Source organism: Mus caroli, unplaced genomic scaffold (assembly GCF_978045245.1).
Source record: "Mus caroli unplaced genomic scaffold, Mus_caroli_1 scaffold_19, whole genome shotgun sequence".
NCBI classification, from domain to species: Eukaryota; Metazoa; Chordata; class Mammalia; order Rodentia; family Muridae; genus Mus; species Mus caroli.
Window position 1 is genome coordinate 53,881,748 of NW_028227274.1, and position 20,866 is coordinate 53,902,613.

The 20,866-nt window shown below is 40.9% G+C and overlaps 1 protein-coding gene and 2 long non-coding RNA genes across 3 annotated transcripts; 2 read left to right on the forward strand and 1 right to left on the reverse strand.

The window, feature by feature from the left end:
• Positions 1-968: 968 nt before the first annotated feature.
• On the forward strand, positions 969-2,727 carry LOC115029875 (uncharacterized). The gene is made up of 3 exons (XR_003835461.2): positions 969-1,017; positions 1,742-2,046; positions 2,541-2,727. It is a non-coding gene; the product is annotated as an uncharacterized LOC115029875 (long non-coding RNA).
• Positions 2,728-3,746: 1,019 nt separating this feature from the next.
• On the forward strand, positions 3,747-19,595 carry LOC115029876 (uncharacterized). The gene is made up of 3 exons (XR_003835462.2): positions 3,747-4,085; positions 11,125-11,288; positions 18,743-19,595. It is a non-coding gene; the product is annotated as an uncharacterized LOC115029876 (long non-coding RNA).
• A 332-nt stretch (positions 19,596-19,927) lies between these two features.
• LOC110284938 (small ribosomal subunit protein uS17) lies at positions 19,928-20,525 on the reverse strand. Its single transcript, XM_021150950.3, has one exon. It carries the CDS (start codon positions 20,469-20,471, stop codon positions 19,995-19,997), a length of 477 nt encoding a protein of 158 aa, XP_021006609.1. The 5' UTR covers positions 20,472-20,525; the 3' UTR covers positions 19,928-19,994.
• Positions 20,526-20,866: the final 341 nt, after the last annotated feature.

The window sequence follows — 20,866 nt, forward strand, 5'->3', positions numbered from 1 at the left end:
CATTTGTTTCTTTTCTGAGCTTTGCAGACCTCTTGGGGGCTGAACAAAGCTAATTGTCTGATCTGCTTATTGAAATTGTCAATCACAAGAGATCACAAGAGATCGACAACTGGTCAGAATGTAGACGATAAATGACTCTGTTCACCCAGCCTCAAAAGATACATTTAAAATGTAACCCCTGTATACCTAATAATCAGGAAATGTTAACAAAGTGCAGGCAGAAAGATTGTAAGAGCCAAATGATTGGGATGCCTACTGCTAGACAGTGTCTCCTAGATGTGACAGGGAGGCGACAACCCATGAAATCTGAACAGTATACTCACCTAAACAAGACCTGCTCAGTGATATCACTGATTGAAAAATCAGTGTGGAATGGGAGAATCTCACAAGATCTTACCCCTGGGTGGAGAACAACAGATAACCAGTGGCTTCTGGGGAAGGGAGGATCGGTTTCCTCAAGGGACAAACCCCCAACAGGTTGTTCAACCGCATGTGTTCAGCCCTAAACATATGTGTAAATGAACAACAAGAGGTGGGTTCAGCAGTGTGTGTGTGTGTGTGTGTGTGTGTGTGTGTGTGTGTGTGTAAAACAATAGCAATTTTAAAAGCTCATGAATTTGAGAAGGAATTGAAGGCAGGACATGGGAAGAGTTTGAATGGGGAGAAGGCAAGATAAAAATGCTGTCAATACAGTTCTCACATATGAAACCCTTATAATTAATTTTTAAACCTACAAAAGAAAAGCAAAGCAAGTAGCCTCTCAAAGTTTCCGACAACAAGAGTTTCTAATAAAGCCTTCAGGGTTTTGTTGTCATTGTTGGTTTTGACGTAGAACACTCTATGAAGGGGACACAGGCAGCTTTTCCCAGAACGACTGTTAACATTATTTGCAGATTTCTGGATGGAATCCCATTGTTCTGTGTTGCAATGACCAAAGCTCACTTGAAACCCACAGTCCTTGAGGTCATGGGACATGCTGTTGCCCCTGTGACTGGAGTCTTGCTGACATTTTAAATCGTGAGTACTTCTGGGATCGACACAATACCAATTTTCCTTAGAAAACAAATTCATTGGTTCCGTCTGGACTTACCCCCCTGCAGTCTTTGCTGAGTTGTCTCTCCTCTACTGCCCAGTACTGACCAGAGACACAAAGGTAGAAAATGTATTTTAAAATAATCCCATAGATCCCAGCTACCATACAAACCGTATTTGAAGAAATAGAATGTATTTGAAGAAAATAACATTTAAAATCCACTCTTGAAACCATGGCATAGGACTTAACGTTAAACTAGGAGGTTTTTTTTTCCTTCTAAATCTTAGCCTTTCAAATTTGATTTATGTAGCTGCTGGTTGAAGAAGCTCTTTTTAAATAATTGCCAGGAGAACAAAATAGGAATCAAAGTGTCAAATTCCCTAACATTATTTTGTAGGTAGCCTTAAATACTTCTTTAATACCTGTGAGAAATCAAATATTGGTAATCTGTTTCTGTCCGTTTCTCTCTTCTCAGATAGCTAATGGCATACATTATACTTGCCTGGCTCTGTGTACCTTTCATTTCATGCAAAGCCTTTAATCCTTCCCTTTTTAGATAAAATGCCACAACTGCAGTGCAGTAGGTTAAGATTGATTGACAAGTGCATATGATTATGGCTTCAATAGTGGAGTATGTTTTACAGTTGGAAAAAAAGACAGAGAGAAAACCACAACCTTGAAAATAAAGAAGTTGTGCCCTTTCCCCAGGATGAAAGAATCCTATCAAATTGATTCATTTCTTTGCTGGAATGAAAGGAAAGATTTCCGGTAACAAAGAACACCACCCAAAAGGCCACTGGAGGCCGTCTGTCCTCTCTTGCTAGGGCTCTGCCAATAAGGAAATCAAAGGAGATAAAAGGAGGCCTTCAGGAGTTTGTCCCCTTTGACCCCGTTTCCCACTCCGAGTTCATGCACAGTTGGGAGCAGAGAGAGCTAACAGCTGAGAAATGGAACATTCAAGAATACAAATCTGCAAAATGCACAGATGCCTGAGAATAAAAAGCAAGAGAACTGTAAGTTAAAACCTGCATCCTCAACTTCACCCAGACTTAGATCTCAGCATAATCGACCACAGTTCATGTTATGTCCCCCTGGTGTTAGCATTTGATTCAGTCAGTGAATAACAAAACATCCTAAATGTTGGGTTTTGTGTAAAACTGGAAGGTAGCACACCACTTGGAGACCTCTGGCTCAGTCAGCAAGCGGCGAAAGAGTGGTTTCAAGAGGGCGATGTGAGGAAAGCCTTTGTGGATAGACATGTTAGTAGGCAAGCATGTCTTGTTTTCAATTATTGAGACATTAGAATATTTACCATAAAATAGGCATTGTTGTAAGTTTGAGGGGGAAATGTCAATTAATGACCCATCACTGGCTTTGTAGAATTAATATGTTAGTGATAGTAACCATTGTGTTGTTACTTTTTTCATTTTTTTGACTTTGTTTTTTGGTGGTGGTGTTTGTTTGGGCTTTGGGGGTTGTTTACTTATTGTTTTTGTTTATTTTCCAGTTTGACAGAAGCCAAAAGCCATTGAGGAAGTGGGACCTTCACTTGTGAAAATACTTCCATCAGATTAGCTTGTAGGCAAGTCTATAGGACATTTTCTTGGTCAACAATCCCAGCTCACTGTAGGAACTGCTGCCCTGCATAAGAAGGTGGTCCTGGGGTATATAAGAAAGCAGATTCAATGAGTCATGGGGAGCAAGCCTATAAGCAATGTTCTTCTATGGCTTCTACATCAGTTACTGTGTTGAGTTCTTGAGCTGACTTTTCCTTCAAGGTGGACTATATAATGCAGGAGGAGAGAAACCCTTTCCTCCACAACTTGCTTTTGGTCATGGTTTTGTCACAGCAATAGAAAGCAAATGAGAATGGGTATATACTATGCTAATAAATGCATACTGTGTTAGTGGCGAGTGCTTTACTGTAGATAACTATCCTGCGAAGAGGATAGAGACTCCAAAAGGAAGGTGCAGTACCAGATAAGGGGTCATGAAAGAAACCTATAAAAAGATGAGATGCGAACAGATAAGGAATGGCAGGTGTAATGTGGCTTCCCCAGAATAAACTGTGGATATCAGAGGACATTCAAAGTCTCCAGGGTTAGGCCTTATTTGATATATTCTAAGAAGCAAAATGGAAAGATTAAATAGAATGTAAACTCTAGAAATGACAACTGTGAGGCTGAAGCAGGACAGTGGCGACAGTGAGGAGGAGCCCAGCTGAGGGATGTGTAGGAGAACCAGCATTGAGAACAGTGCCATGGAGAGAATGCTATGCACTGTGGTTCACATTTAAGAGGCTTCAGAGCAGGGCAGACTATTTTTAAACGATCTCTAGGGAAACTGAAGTAGAGCCTGGTCACAGGGAAGGAGGGTGTGTAAGTTTGAAAGGAAGAGTACAGTCATCAATCTAAAGATGTCCACAGTTTGAATAGGTTCCTGGTGTAAGGTTAGGCATGGGCCAGTTTTGTAGGAAACCTTGGAAGTTTGCTCAAGGCACCTGAGACGAAGTTCTCAGCACAAAGGCGACTTATTTCTCCCAAAGTGGCAGAGGGCAGGGAACAGGAACAAAGGCAGGAGATAGAGAAGGAGGAATTGGCCAGATAAGGAAATAGACCTTGGTGGCTAGCTTTAGCAATGCAATCTAATGGTTTTTAGCAATGTGTGGGAGGGGGTGGGAAGCAGTTTGGGGAGAAGGCAAGGTCTGCCAGAGCCATACTTGCCATGCTAGGGCTTCCTAGAGTGAGTCCCTTCCATTCTGAGGCTATATATTCTTCTCATGACAAGGAAAAATATGCAGCGGAATTCTTTGAGACCCAGTTTAATGATGTCTTACAAGGAGAAAAATTCTTCTGCACACATTCATCTCAGTCTGCAGTTCAGGGCCTTGCACACGTGCTCATAATGAATGTCAGATGAACCGGGAGAGTTAAGTCAGAGAGCAGAGACAACAGGAGATGAAACTGCAGACTCTGAGGATGTCAAGTAAACAGCTGCTAATGCTGAGGTTTCGTTTAAAAGGCAAAGAAGCCTTTTCCTGCTTCTCAGTGAGGTGAGTTCCCTGGGACATGAAAAAGCTGCCTTGTATCAAGACATTGTACCACCAACATTGGCAGTTCACAATATTTCCACTGAGAGAGAATAATTCTCTTTGTCTTCAGAAAAAAGAAAAATCAGGCTCTTTTAGTCTTTTACATCTTTTCCTCAAAGGTATAACGAATTAGATGCCTATTAAATTGATTCTGTTCTTAAAATCCAGAGCCAGAGACAGCAAGCTCCACTCTGCCTTTCCTCCTAGTTACTCTAAGCCTCCTCTTTAATATAAACATCCAATGTATTTCCAGCACATCTCCCAACACCCCCTATTCTCCCCTTTTAACCCCCTCCCTCCATTCCCATTAGTTCTCTTTACCTCAGTTACTCTTCTATCTTAATGCCATCCACACAGATAGGACACTATGTATTTATTACATGTATAGGAATATTTGACTTTCTGGTGCTGACTTAATTCATCTAATATGACTATCTCCCTTTGCTTGCACTTGACATAACTTCATTCCTTATGATTGAGAAAACATTCACAGTGTAGGTGGCCCATGTTTTTGTTACTCATTCGTCTCTCTGAGGGAACCTACACTGGTTCCTCTAATGTAGCTGTTGTGAGCGGTGTTGCAATAAACGTGAATGTGCTGCTGCAGATACTGTCATGTATACAAGGGATTGATTGACAGTAAAGAAATGAGTACTTAGAGATCTGCTTTGACTCAGACCCACGTGTACCATTTAAATTAAGGACAATAAAGCTTGCACATCATCTAATCAGGGAATAATTGTTGATGAGCAAAACACAACTCTCACATAAAGCATCCGAACAAGGAAATAAGAGATAGTTCTTTCTGGAGCCATTTTAAATGACCATGGTCCCAAAAATACAGATTTAGGTTACCCCAATTTTTATGTTCCAACTTAGAAGCAGCTTAATGGAGTTTTATAGTTGTGCAGAAATACATATTCATAAATCTAGGCAAGTTTACAATATATTGGTAAGTACATCAGAGAGGCAGTTACGGCTGGATGGGAGAAGTCTCTCTATTGGCCTCAGATGCTATTTGATGCATGTTCTTGTGCTTACGGTGTTGGGAACTACCGGTCTGCTGAGATTTCAAAAGTCTTTTGTATATCAGTCACAAGATGTTAGTTCTAACGCAGAGGTGAGTAAAGCTAGCCCAAGATAAGATAATCAACCCCTGGACCTACGACAACCCAACCTTCCAACATCACCAAAGTTTTAATTAGTCCATTTGCAATCATAGCTTCTATCCAAGAATTCTTATTTACACGAATATGAAACTCTCCTGTTGTCATTGTCATGTCTCTTGACAGTAAAAACTGGTGGTTTGACCCAGACCCAGACATACCACTTACATTAAAGATGATAAAGCATGTGTATCATCTGCATCATAGGTGTTGCTACACTGTGAGCAAGCCAGTACCTGAAATGATAAGGGCAGCCAGGATAGCTCAGCTCGGCTTGTTGGTGCAAACTCATCTTGGGGCTGACTTTCTTCTTTTGTTGTGGTCAGAAACTCTTCAGTGAAGAGGTTTACAATACTTTTTCAGGAGTTTCTACTTTAGTCTGAGGAGTGCTGCGTTGACTGCATCTGATTCTCCAGTGGCTTCAGTTCAAAACATTACATCTGTCAAAGCAGTGGGATAAGGGCCATCACAGTTCGATCCTCTTATTCCAAAGGAAATTACTTGACTGTTGACATTTTTAGCAACTAATAATGGACTCCTGACTTCCTGCAACATAGTGGTTCTATGCTCCGAGAGCTCAGTAGACCTCTCTAGAGCTGCTCGAGAGCTCAGCAGACTGATTTGATTGACCTCCTATGAGGCTTCAGTGATTTGACTGAAAATGGCCTCAGTAGACTCATAGTGGGTGGCATTATTGGTCTTGTGGGCCTTGTTAGAGTAAGAGTGTCACCGAGGGTAGGCTTTGAAGTTTTAGATGCTCATGCCAGGCCCAGTGTCACTCTCTCTTCCTGATGCCTGCTGATTCCAATCTAGAACTCTCTCCTCCTTCTCCAGTACCATGTCTACCTGCATGCTGCCATATTGCCCACTATGGTGATAATGGACCTGTAAGTCAGCTCCAATTGAATGTATTCTTTTATAAAAGTACCTGTGATCATGGTCTCTTCACAGAAATAGAAACCATAGCTAAGTCAAAGACTATACTTCACATCTGTATTCAGTGCATTACCACCTAGTACTGCCCCCAGAGCCTTTTTATCACTTTTAATAATGAGCTAAAATCTCACTAAGCCACCCAGGCAGGCTCTGTAATTGTCATCCTCCTACCTCAGCCTCCTGAGGAGCTGGGTTTACAGCTTGCACCAAGAGCCCCCGCTAGTTTGGCGCTTTCTGGGCCCTTCAGAGCTTAAGGTCTGACTGTGGCATGGTTGTTTAAACTAAAGGGTCTACACTCCACAGGAAGACCAACAGAGTCAACTAACCTGGACCCTTGAGACTCTCAGAATCTGAACCATCAACTAAAGAACACACGTGGGCTGAACATAGGTTCCCCTGTACATATGTAGCATATGTGCAGCTTGACCTTCATGTGGGTCCTGAACAAATGTAGCGGAGCGGGGGCTATCCCCAAAGCTGTTGCCTGTATATGAGATATGTTCTTCTAGCTGGGCTGCCCTGTCTGGCCTCAATGGGAGATGAAGTACCTAGCCTTGCAGAGACTTGAAGTACCAGGGTGGGAGAGATACGATGTGTGTGTGTGTGTGGTGGCGGGGGTACCAACACGGAGGAAAAGGAGAGAGGGTATAGGGGAAGGATTGTGGGAGGGGATGATGTGAGGAGGGGGCAGCGAATAGGATGGAAAGTGGATGCCCTGTCCTGGAGGATTTGTCCTCCTGTGTCTCACATGTTCTGGGAGTGAAGTTTTGGAGGATCCTCAGATGTGATTTTTGTAAAGAGCCTCCACCTGAGCCTACAAACCAGTTATCAGCACTGATTCACTATGTTTCAGCCTCAAGGTAATCAATACCTTTGTGGGAATGGACAAAGCACATTTCTAACAGTTGTCTGTGTTTCAATACGACTAAATATGGTCATTTATATTTACATATCGATACCCAAGTCCGTAGAGAGTATTTCATAAAATTATATCTATAGATATGTGTTGCTTCATATACTTACACATTGTGTGATTGAAATCCAGATGATCTGTCCTATTTTTACTGAACTTTTCTTAGAAAAAGTATCTATGCACTAAGCATGCACTGGACCCTGAACTAAATGTTCTTATAAACTGTATGAAAGTACTAAGTATATATTTATAGTAGATAGCCAATAATAATGAATATTAATCAAAGCTTGGTGGCAATTTAGGCAATTCTTATCTTTTATAATATTCCCCACCCTGAAATAAGTGTTTTTAAATAATTAATTTTATTTTAATTAATGCATATAACTCTTTTAATAAATTTAATTTAACTGCCTATTTAAGATTTCATTTAAAGTGCCACTCTCTAATACATACAGCCTGGCCATACAAATGTTCTTAACGTCAGAGATGATTTACACTCTAAAATCCTCAGGGAAAAAATAGATAGAAAGTAAAATGGATCAGCACACCTTGAGTAGCTAAACCATTATTTACTGACTAGGTTAAGTACACGAGAGAGAGGGATATTGTCAAAACGCTCGCCGCTGCGATAAAATTAAATCACGTCAGCAGTTTCTGCAGCCAACCAAAGAAATATGTAATATGTAGAGAACTGTACATCATTTTAAAGGGAAAAAAAATCACCTGCTTAGCTCGACAGCCTACCTTTATCTGGTGATTAAATTCTAAGGATATAAGATCCTGAGCTTCCATAAAAATATAAAGTGTATCCATAGCCTGGATTTTATTAATCTCTTGATTTTGACCGTCTTGGTTTTATTCTTGGAATAAACCAGGAAGTCTATTTGCGCTTGCCTTCCAAGGCATAATTACTATGATTTAAAAGTTGCGGTAACTTATGAGCTGTAAAACTAGTAAATTATATCCAGCCTGTAAGTAGAACTAATTATAAAGCTGTTGCTTGATTAAGGTGTTTATACTAAAGAGTATTAAAGGGATTAGTCCAAAGCTTTACATCCTGCAGCACAGAATTAATATGCGGGATTTAAACACTCAAATTAATTCAGGTACAGCAAACAATTATATGAAATAGGAACACTCGACCCAGCTAATGACCACAGTAGCCCGCCAAGCTAATTTATAATCATGTACTTATTGACCCCTCTGCATGTTCACAAAGGACTGTTCTCTGGCTAATCCCTGCCTGCAAGCCACTGTCTGAGTTGTGGGAGACAAGCGTGAAGCACACACCCTCTGCCTTTCTCAAGCCACTGACTGTTCTGTCAGTGAAATCCCTCATCTTGCAAGTAGATACCCAGGAATGATAATCATCACCAAGAAAAGGCCTTTCCTAAGAACTTGCCAAGAACAGTCCTCCTTTCTTCAATAGTCTCCTTGCACTCTGAACTTGATCTTTTGGGAGCTTATCAGCTAATTGGAATAAATAAATTAGAAACAGAAACACTAGGTTCAAGTAACAGCCTGGCAAGTGTAGGGCTTCAGGTTCTTGGGTCTAAAAGTGATGTATGCCATACATACATCTGCCTAGCCCCTTTTGCCAAAATTTTGTGATATAAACTCAGTTCAGACCACCAGCAATCCACTCATTCATGATATTCACTGAACAGCCATTAAGTTTGTTTCTTGCCCAGTGTAGAACATTTGAAAAAGGAAATTGACAATGTGTTCTTGTTCCAATGAGCCAATATACACACAGTTAATAGGAAGAAAAAGTAAGCACACTTTTAGTGATGTAGGGACTTGAAGACCCTCAGGCATAACAGAGGCGCAAAGAATTTGGTAAGTCATAGTAAGATAACCCTATAGATAATGCGGATACAATAGAGGAAGCAGTAGACCTAAAGGTCAGACGCCCAGAGTTGATTGTCTTACTATATCTGTAAATTAAAATTTTCCTTCTAGATAGCTAAGGTCCATTGCTTAAGAAATGTTTATAGAGATCTCCCTTCCTTCCTTCCTTCCTTCCTTCCTTCCTTCCTTCCTTCCTTCCTTCCTTCCTTCTTTCTTTCTTTCTTTCTTTCTTTCTTTCTTTCTTTCTTTCTTTCTTTCTTTTTTCTTTCAATTTTTCATTCTTTTCTTTTTTCTTTCTCTTCCTTCCTTTCTTACTCTTTTTTTTCTCCCTTTAATTTCTTCCAAGATAGGATTTCTCTGTGTAGTCCTGGCTTCCCTGGAACTTGGTTTGTAGACCAGGCTGGCCTGAAGTTCAGAGAACAACCTGCCTTCCCTCCTTTGAATGATGAGTTTGAAGGCATGAACCACCATGCCCTGCCCAGGATCTAACAATTTTCTGTCTGTGTCTGTCTATCTCTCTTCCCCCTTTCCCACACCCCCCGCCTTTCTCCTTTCTCCTGTTTTATGTATCCCAGGCTGTTGGCTTTGAACTCTTAGTCTCCCATCTTGGTCTTTTGAGTGCTGGGATGATTGGCATGTACTGACATTTCCAACTTTATTTCTTAAACTAAAGAATTTATTCATTCACTGCTTCCATTCATTTATAGTATCATTGGCAATATAGACTTCTCTTTGGGGAGATAATACCACAGCAAGCATGAATGAAACATTTCTCTTCTGACAATGGCAATTATAATAATTACTTTATCTTTATCCAATAGGAAGCTTGTTTCACTGTTGTTTATTTGTTTGTTCTTTGTTTTAGTGTTTTCATGAGCAGTGGAAAGTTCTATATGATGGAGCACTTTAAAACAGCAACACAAGGGCACTGAGAATAAAGTCCTAAGAGAAGGAGTCTCAGTCCAGGCTCTAGACACCGAGCCTTGGATGTGGTCCTTCAGCTGCTAATATGCTGGCTAGAATATTGGAAAATACTAGAGTATTGCCAGACCAGAAAACTGACTCCAGCTCCCCAAGGGACAGTTCCAACCATTACGGTCAAACGAATGCAGATTGATGTGTCAGACCCTTGGATTACCAGAGACTCTCCAAGAAGTTGAGACATCTGGCTCTCTTCTTTATTCATTCCCTGACATCGCCCCTGGAAATATTAGAATCTAAGGGAAACTAAATATGCCTACATCTAACTTATCTCCCCAATTAGGACTTACTTAAACTACTATTAAAACCCAAAACTATAGTTTATATGTACGAACTGTCCAATAATCCAGTGTTAGCTGAGTAGATAAATTTGTGGTTCGTTTTTATCTCAGTATGTGAATTGGCAATCGGAGGTGACACTTCGGCAGTAACAGACTTCACATAATTCCCTTCAGTGTTTGAATGCTGTTCTATAGGAACCATTTTCAAATTATGCTATCTTCAGAGATGACCAGAATGGAGAGTCACTTGGCATCTCATCTCGTAGGGAAAGCTCCTCTGAACCAGCCCTTCAGCAAAGCGCACCATGTCAGTCATGCAGAAACTGGGCTGTATGATCAACACGCAGCCCCTGTGCAAAAACACTGTTTCTGAGTGATACGGAAACAAGAATTTGAATATTTGATATACCAAGGGTTTTTAAGGAGCAGGAAAAGCGAATCATGGATCTGCACTGTCAGTAAATGTAGAGCTGGAATCTCTCAGGAGCTGAAAGCGGTAGGTGTTTCAGAGGAGACACTGGGAGTCCTGAAAGCTGGCAGAAGGCCTGTAGCAGAGTCAGTTACTAAATAATTACTCATTTCTAATGGAAACAGTGATGATAATCAGTTGGAGAAAAGTAGGTGCAATCTCAGGTTCTGACTGAGTGAAGGAAACTCTGACATGAGGACTCAGGCCTTGGAGAAAATCTGTAAGGATACCCAGGTATTCAACAAGAGTGCGGGGAAGTGGGTGGGGCACGTACCAAGGGCAGCAGGGAAAACTAGAGTCACAAGAAGTCCAGTGTCTGCATATAAGGAGCTTTGAAGTGTAAATATTCACATGGAAACTGTTCCACAGCCCCATGGGCCTTGTGTTGTCTATGTCACCCTAGGTCAGCAACACAAGTAGGACATTCAGATGTCCCAAGTTGCTTCCTGCAGCCTGGCAGCAGCTATTCTGGAAGAAGAGTGTGTATGCATGAACAAGCAGCATCCAAAACATACAGAACCCAGAGCACATAAGCCTGTAAAGGCTCTACGAAGGACTCCTTAAAAGGTAGGTAAGGCACTGTCAGTCCTAATTCAGAAGCTCTATTTAAAAAAGGGGGGAGGAAGAGAGCAAAGATAGAAAAACTTACTATATAGTAAAACTAGAAAAGAGTTTGCTCACCTCAACTACATTTCATAAGACTCCATTCTATCCAGCTATCCTATAGCCTGTCTATCTTTAACCCTCTCAAAAGTCAACAAAGTTGAAAGCATCATTTCCACTGTAAGATGACCCCACCACCACCTCTGACTTAGATAAAGCACACACCTTCTAAATGGTTGGTTTAAAAGGCCAAATTCAACTCTGTCTGTCTCTACATTCCATTTCTGGAAACATTAAGCCATTCTGAGGTAGTTTTCTGTAAACATTAATATTATTTAATATGATGTTATTCTATTATTGTATATTTGCTAAGCTAACATAAAATATTTTCTTTCTAAATGTATGTATTTGTGTTTAAAGACTACAGAGAAGAAAGTCGCAAAGGGATCAAAACTGTAATTTAATTTACTATAATGTCTGGTGAATCCAGTGTTTAAGATGTGTTACAATGTGGGAAAGCATAGCTGTTCCCCAAGAGACCCAAGAACTGTCAAACTAGCAACTGGATAAGATGCTATTAGCATTTTCCCAAAACTGTGAACTCTGAACCCTAGACTTTCAATATAACTAAAACAGAGAGATTCTTATGTCAAATAATTTTGGTAAAGCTGCCTATTACTTCTCAGGGCTTTCAGCATCTTCATTCAACTCTCCAGCTTTTGTAAAAGTGATTTACTAACAGTTTTTGAAAATTTTATGAAGCATTTATTAGTGTTCCATGAAATCTTAGTGGCTCATGAAATGTCCTTTAAAAAGCACTAAAAGTGCTGTATACACATGGATTTGAGAGTGTTACAAGAAAGAAATCATGGTAACTGTGGTGGTTTGAATAGGTTTGACCCCCATAGATTCATGTGTTTCAATCCTTGCCCATAGGAAATGGCACTATTTAGAAGTGTGGTCTTATTGAAGGAGGTGTGGCTTTCTTGAAGGAAGTGTGTCACTTTGTAGGTGGCCTTTGAGGTCTCCTATGCTCAGGCTGCATCCAGTGCCAAAGAGAGTCTCCTCCTGGGCTGCCTTTGGATCAAGATGTAGAATTCTCGGTTCCTCCACCATGCTGTCATGCTTTCTGCCATGATGATAATGAACTAAACCTCTGAAACTGTAAGCCAGCCTCAATTAAATGCTTGCCTTTACAAGAGTTGCCTTGATCTTGGTGTCTCTCACAGCAATGGAAACCCAAACTAAGAGAGTAACTATAGAAGGAAACCAGGATATGGAAGGGGTAGAAAGAGCAGAGATGAAGCAGCAATCTCTGCTCATTCTCCCGAAGACACTGAACAGACAGAGGGATGGCAGTGGGGAAATGCAGTCCTAACCACACAGCTATAATCTAGGCAGAAGCCTTATTGTTCACATGTTTACTTAGCAAATGATTCAATGTAGAAACCAAGGGCAGGAAAATACATATCACTTATGTAGAGATAGAGCCAAATACATTTAAGGCCCATGGCGTTAGAAAAGTTTAAACTCAGCACAGGGTAGAGACCACTGAGTAAACCATAGCTCTGCCATTCACAGGAATGTCACAGGCTGACCTATTTATTTCTTCTTGTGCATGTCAGAATGGTGCATCCTTATTCTACTTCCAGGGGCAATGAATGCCTGGCAAAGGGGATCTGAAAATGAGCAAGTGATTCCTAAAAGAAATAGACATTCTTGGCACATTCTACAAAAAAAATTTTTCCTAACAATGTTTCCTTACATTAATGAACAAAAATGGCTAACATTCAATGGATAGTGAAATTCACCCAACACTTTCCATCAGTTCAATTATACAGTATGTGGAAGGTGGAAATTGGACGGGGCTCTCTGAGTGCTTGTGTCTCATTTAGTTGGTATGTTGTAGGATAAATGTTCTTGCTTGTCCAGAAAAGTCCCTGTTAATCTGGCTGAGTCAGACAGACCCTGACTAAAGAGTCAATGTTTGTGAGATAGGAAGGACCATGAATTAAAGTAACACATCTATGTGAATGTTAATGAACTTGAAGGTCAAAGTGCAGGCAAGAGCTTTTGGGAGAAGATAAACTAAGTTACCAAGTATAGTGACATTTGTATGTGAACCAGTGAAATATATCCTATGGTCCAGAAACCTAAGCAGTAACGCCAGGTTATATAGCCCTATTGAAAGAAACACACCCATCCTGAAATAGGCCGAGAACCCCAATTTAGCAATTACAATACAAGAAAATTCAGGCTTTTCTTTTTGTCTCCAAATACGGCTTCAAACAAGAGCTCTGTGTGACATATACCCAGCAATGTTGCTTTAAAAATGATATACTCTCTATATGTATGTGTTGTGTGTTTGTGTGTATGTGGGGGGAGGGGTGCTGTTCACAGAAGCCAGAGGGCATCATTGGATCTCTTGGAGCTGGAATTACAGGTCTATGTGAGTTTCTCAATGTGGGTGCTGGGGTCTGAACTCTGGTTCTTAGATAAAGCAGTCAGTGCTCTTAGCAGTGAGCCATCTCTCCAGCCCCAGGGTTGCTTCCGGTATATTTTTTTCTTATATTTTTCTTGTACTTTCTTTTTTGTTTTTGTTTTGTTTTGTTTTGTTTTTGTTAGTTTGTTTGCAATGATAGACCTCTCCCCACCTTGAGTCATAACTGTACCCTCATCCTGACAGATGGTGTTTGTGTACAAGAGCATGTTCAGGAGCTAAGCAATTGACATCTAGCTTTGAATTCACTTCTGTGATCTCAGTGCAAGCTGATTTAGAAATTACGGTGAAGGGACTGGAGCACAGCTGGTAGAGCACTCTCTTAGTATGCATTGAATCCCTGGCTCAGGTCCCTGGTGCCGTGGAAAACCTGAGTGGATATGGATATCTCTTAATTGTAGGCCTGGAAGTTAGGGCCCATTACATGTTGTACCCGAAGCAAAGCAATTCTTGTAGATGACTGTGTGCATTCTCCTTTAAGTGTGGTCATTTTAGCCTCTGTTTTTGGTAGCTTTGTTTAATATTCATAATGTGCCTTTATAATGTCCACTTTGTTCATTAGCATTTCATTTTTATCATCTCTTCACTTGTGTAGAATGAATAATACTGTGAGATTAAAAACAATGTTGCTTTGCATTAACTTTAATGTGTCCGTGCACACACACACACACACACACACACACACACACACATATGTATACATATGCACAGACATACAATTGGGAAGTTTGTAAAACAGGATGTAGTCAAGTCACAGTTGGTCAAAACATTCAAAATGAGATGCTTAGATAGAATAAGTATGGAAAATGTTGATGGAACGCAGAGATAAATGTACATGGATCATTTCCAGGCCAAGAAAATGTCACTTGAAAAGATTCCAAAAGAAAAGGAAAACAGCAAACATTGTGACCTCTTGGATTTCACTCCTGTAAAGTTCCAGCCTCAGTTTGTGCTAAAGTTCCATCATTAAAGGGCCTGAACCATGAGCCCTGATAGTTTTTATACATTCAACTCTCACTGTTGAAAAAAAGTACACTTCTGTCTTAAAAGTATCGGGTTAAATCATGCCACACATAATAGATCGTGCATAATGAAATGAACACTGTGGAATGTTTTATTCTAGCCATCTGTCAACAGTTTCCCATAGACTATAGGATTTTTTTCCAATGTTAAGATGAAAATGGGAAAGCTTCATAAAGTAGTTAAGATTTTAAAGAATTTTATTTAGCTAGTAACTACACAGAACAGATGCAATTATGAAGCTTAAGTAAAAGTGATGTTTTCTGTGAGTTATACTTCAATGGAATGACTATTTCTTGTGTAAGTAAACTACATAATTAAATGGTGCACACATCATTCAAATTGTGGCTTTATGTGAATTCCCTTTCTTGTGTTAAAATATGCCAGGAAGTGTGTGTGTGTGTGTGTGTGTGTGTGTGTGTGTATGTGTGTGTTGAAGCATTGCTTTTTATAATTTATCATCAAGCAGCAGACCTTTTAAATGAAAGCTGTAATGGCATAAAGTATTTCTAAGAGAGAGGAAAGAACCAAAGAGATGAGAAACAGTAACAAAGAGAATAAACCATGAAGAGAGAATTTAAGAAATGAGATGACATAATGTACAGATTTATTTATTTCCACCCAAAGACAGTATCCAAGACTCCTTATTGTAGCATTTAGCTACACTGTTTTGGCTCCCAGCAGGTAGCACAGGCATTATCTGGATTCAAGAATGAAACACACACACACACACACACACACACCAGTTAATTTTTAAATGCCTTGGCTAGCTCAAAGGCTGGGCACTTCTAATCCTCCCCACAGCTAGCACACACACATTTCCCTCCTGTAATCCTGGCTTACCGCCCTCTAATTCTATATTTTATCTTTGTTGCAGTGGGCCCTTCTGGGAGGCTCCCTAGTCTTTGCTGCCCAGGATGCTTCTGGACAGCCCTTCCGAGGGCGACATCCTACTTACCTACATTTCGGATGATTTTCCATCTGCAGCTCTAAGTCTGATCCATGTCCCTCTGAATCATCATGATTCTCCCTTTTCCTTTCTCCCAGTTCTTAGCCCGTGGACTCTAAAAGTCCTGCCCTTCTCTCTCTGCCCAGTCATTAGCCATTGGTTCTTTATTGATTGATCCAAAACCAATTAAGGACAAGGACCTTTAGCATTTGGACATGAGGTTTCTTGGTTAACTCAAAGCATTAGAACCAGTCCCCAAGACAATACTCATGTTCGTTAGTGGCTAACTCCAGGTTCCAGTAGAGTAGATTCCTATGAATAGATGAGAAGCCGTGGTCCGCAAAGGTTGCCTCCATAGACCCATCACCCAGCCTAAGAGTAATACAGGTACCAGAGACTGAGGGCACATGCTTAGATATTCAGACTTGTCAACTCTAATAATCTACACTCTATGAAGGGCCAAATCCACCTGTCCCCATGTGCTGGGATACCGGCTTTACAGAGGCTACCTTCTGATGAATTGTTTACTCTCAAAGAGTATGTTCATCTTCGTTACTTCAGTTCCCTGCAAAGAAGAAAAATACCCCAGTCTAAACAGATAATTTAAACAATACCATGCAAAAACAACTCCTTTCTGCTACAACATTTTTTATAAACGATTCTAAGTAGCTTGGATCAAAAAGCCATCTTTTATGATATGCATCTCACCCTCATGCGCCCCTTCCTATATGTTGTATAACTATACAAGAATGAATGACTGTCCCAGCACCCTCTGGTGAGGAAGAGACCCTCCTGTGCATAGAGGATTTTTATAGTGTTCCAGAGCTCTAATGAGCTCTGTGACATTGGCCATCCTTGGCTGCTAATTACCCTGCTGGCATTTAAACTCAGTATGTTTCTTATAGGGCTCTGTCTTCACCACTTTCTTCTGTGTCCCCTTTCCCCACTCTCTCCCCCTTCCTTCCTTCCTTCCTTCCTTCCTTCCTTCCTTCCTTCCTTCCTTCCTTTCTGACACACCCTACATTCTGCATGACATCCTTGATCTTAGTTCACACAGGTGCCAAGACTCCCACTGAGGTCATAATGGAGGAGTCCATTCAAACTGCACTTTCAGAATAATTCCCATCTCATCTCATAGGGAGAGATTTTTTTTTGGCATTCTGGACTACAAAGTACTTAAGGCTTTATTTGGAGTAAATAGAATACAGAGGAACAACGTGAAGATAGCAACGCAACATTGCTATCTTAGGTTTTCTACTGCTGTGATAAAACACTGATCAGAAGCAACTTCTGGAAGGAGGCAAGGTTTTAGCTCATTTTAAACTTCCGAGTCACACTCCATGACTGAGGGAAACCAGGGCAGGAACTCAAGGCAGGAACCTAGAGTCAGAACTTGAAGCAGAAGCCATGGAGGAATGCTGCTTGTTGTCTTACTCCCCGTGACTTTCTCAGTCTTCTTCTTCTTTCTTTTTTTTATAATTTATTTTTTTTATTAGGTATTTTCCTCGTTTACATTTTCAATGCTATCCCAAAAGTCCCCCATACCCACCCTCCCAATCCCCTACCCACCCACTCCCCCTTTTTGGCCCTGGGGTTCCCCTGTACTGGGGCATATAAAGTTTGCAAGTCCAATGGGCCTCTCTTTGCAGTGATGGCCGACTAGGCCATCTTTTGATACATATGCAGCTAGAGACAAGAGCTCCGGGGTACTGGTTAGTTCATATTGTTGTTCCACCTATAGGGTTGCAGTTCCCTTTAGCTCCTTGGGTAATTTCTCTAGCTCCTCCATTGGGGGCCGTGTGATCCATCCAATAGCTGACTGTGATCATCCACTTCTGTGTTTGCTAGGCCCCGGTATAGTCTCACAGGAGACAGCTATATCTGGGTCCTTTCAGCAAAATCTTGCTAGTGTATGCAAGTGGGCTAGGTCCTCACACATCAATCAATAAAATGCAATAATGTAAATAACATAAAGGGGTGTGACAAATATGCCCTGTCTCCATATGTGAACTCCAAACAAGTTTATGTTCTTTCTCCCTTAGTTAGAAGTTCTTCTGTGAAGTATTTAGTAAACAGTTATTGGATGGTATCATTGCTAACTCTTTTCACAGGGTAGACTCTGAAACAAGTGCCCTCCATTCTGAGCTCATTCTGAGCAAAAATTTCTTCCCACATAGGGTTTGCTGTCAGAAATATGTTGAAATTTGAGAAAAGGGCTCTAGGACTGAGCTTCTCAAGAAAGCCTTCCCTGACCGCATCCTTAGTATATGGAAGCTGCAAATGAGATATGAGGTAAAACTGAGACACTCAATCAGACTCGGCATGTTTCATTAAAACAAAATGATTCTTCTGTCATCTCTTCCACATGGTGAAGTGACAAGAGCTGATTTCAGGATTCATTTTTACTTAATAAAAGCAGGGCAAGTTCACTTCAGGACAAGGAGAGAGAGAGAGAGAGAGAGAGAGAGAGAGAGAGAGAGAGAGAGAGAGAGAGAGAGAGAGAGAGAGAGAGAGAGAGAGAGTTGGCATGAATGGGGCAGCACAGGATGGGGCCTGGAAATAGCACTGATAAGGACTTACAGGTGTACAGTCTTCCCATTCCCGAGGTCTGAGAGAAGGACAAGCTCACAGCAGGAGCTCATCAAAGTCTATGTCTGCTGGGAATCTCATGCAAAATTGAGTAGCTCTCCCATTTTGTGTATACTAGTAGCTGCTCTCTTCCCTGAGATTGGCTAATTTACTTCTATTTGAGATCTTCCGAGGTCTGTACTGACAGCCAGTGCAGCCAGAGAGGGACTTGTAGACAGCACACATCTGCAGATGGCGGCTATTCAGCTGCCAATGATTATTTCCTGACTCCAGCTCCACGTGTTCCTGCAATTAGGCCACGTCCTGGGGGTGAAGATTCAGCATTGTTAAAGGTTTGACCGCTATGGCTTTATCTTCCAGGTCACACGGGGAATTTGGAGAGCATGGTGCTTGAAAGGCCCATCCAGGAGTCAATCTGCTTCATAAACAAGTTGTCAGGGGGGCTTCTCTGAAGTCACACAATAGACGCAAAGAACCAAAGCCTCTTATGCCTAATCCTGATTATCTTGGGTGACCCGTGGCTCCCTGCAGATGCTTCTGTACGGACAGTGTATGGAACAGACATCACACCCAGGCTGACCTCGAATTCTTGCCATCTGCTTCTTTGAGCACGCGGTGCTGGTCTTTCTCCACGAGATGAAAACGAAAACTGGTGCCATGTTCTTCAGTATCACGTTACACTGCCCTGCTTCTGTGTTCATCAGGCTTGGTTCTAAGACTCAGGAATGATCTGAATGATGTCCCTTTCAGGGAATTATTTCCTGGAGGGGATTTTCGACAATATCAGAGTTCCTCTAAGGATCGATAAAGATTGCTGAGCAAATGTTTCTGTGCTTTGAGTCGAGCATCAGTTATCCTATTTAGCTATTGTATCCAAGTCTACCAAGGCTGCTGACTATCTGTCCAAAGGAAAACTGTGACCTTGCTACATCATCTAAAGGAGGACATTTTTATTATATCAGGTGTACTATGTATTACCAATACAGAAGTTTCCATCAAATAATGCCATCCTTCAAAAATCATTGTTTTGTCCCTGGGATAAGTACAGAGATCATTAATATGTTCTATATTAAATGCAGAATAAGTTCTCCTTATGAGAAAATTGAAGAACAATATTTATTTTTGGTCAAACCTAGATCTAAACCATGGGAATTTTTATATTTAATTCTGTTATTAATTTTAGCTGGTAAATTGGGATATGAGCTATTTTAGTGATGTTTTAAAATCATTATTTTATTCTGTTACTTGGGAAAGCAGCTAATTATTATTAAATATTAAAAGGCTTTGGTCTTTGATTTTTTTTCCTGAAACAAATTTTATAGAGTTCAAAAGCAGTAACAGTTATATGACTGTTAAAGTCAAAGGCAAAAATGTGAGACATTCCAAACTAAGAAAGTGTCTAGATGAACAGTGGTATACAATAGACCCAGAAATATAAGTCGTTGTTGAAGTGTGTGATCTCAGATAGCCAGTTTACATAAAATGGCGAGAGCCCAAAGGAAAAGAATTCCAGCCTCTTCAGATATCCTCTATCTACTCTTTCTTTTTTTTTTTTTTTTTTTTTACGTTGGAAAATAACTTTATTTGTTCTAAGGCATTGGCCAGAGTCCCCTTAGAACTTCTGAAACTGCTTCTTGGTGCCAGCAGCCTTGGTGACCTTGAGCACATTGAATCGCACAGTCTTGCTCAGGGGCCTGCACTCTCCAACTGTGACAATGTCTCCGATCTGTACATCCCTGAAACAGGGGGACAGGTGCACAGACATGTTCTTGTGACGCTTCTCAAAGCGATTGTACTTTCGGATGTAATGGAGATAGTCCCGGCGGATGACGATGGTCCTCTGCATCTTCATCTTCGTCACGACACCAGACAGGATCCGACCTCGGATGGAGACGTTACCAGTGAAGGGGCATTTCTTGTCTATGTAGGTGCCCTCGATGGCCTCTTTGGGTGTCTTGAAGCCTAGACCGATATTTTTGTAGTACCGAGGGAGTTTTTCTTTGCCGGTTTCTCCCAGCAGAACCCGCTTCTTGTTTTGAAAGATCGTAGGCTGCTTTTGGTAAGCACGCTCCGTCTGAATGTCCGCCATCTTCCCGGCCGCCGGAGAAAAGGAGAGGCAGGGCCGCTCCCGGCTTCCTTATTCACCACCTATCTACTCTTTCAATAGATATTTTTTAATCTCAATTAATTTTCCCATCTGTCCTGGGAATTAGGGAAATCTTTATTGTTACAGTGTTAAACAGTTGTTAGGTCCCATATTTTTATCTGTAATTCTAGTTAAGACTTTCTAAAACACACTGAGCTATGGTATATTAACATTTTTTGAGATTTAATATAACTACAACATCCCCCACTCCTTCCCTTTCTTTCCTCGAAACCCACCTATATACCCCTCTACATTCTCCTTCAAATTTATGACTTCTTTTTTTAACTAATTGCTATTGTATACATATATGTGCATGAATATATGCTCCTAAATAAAAC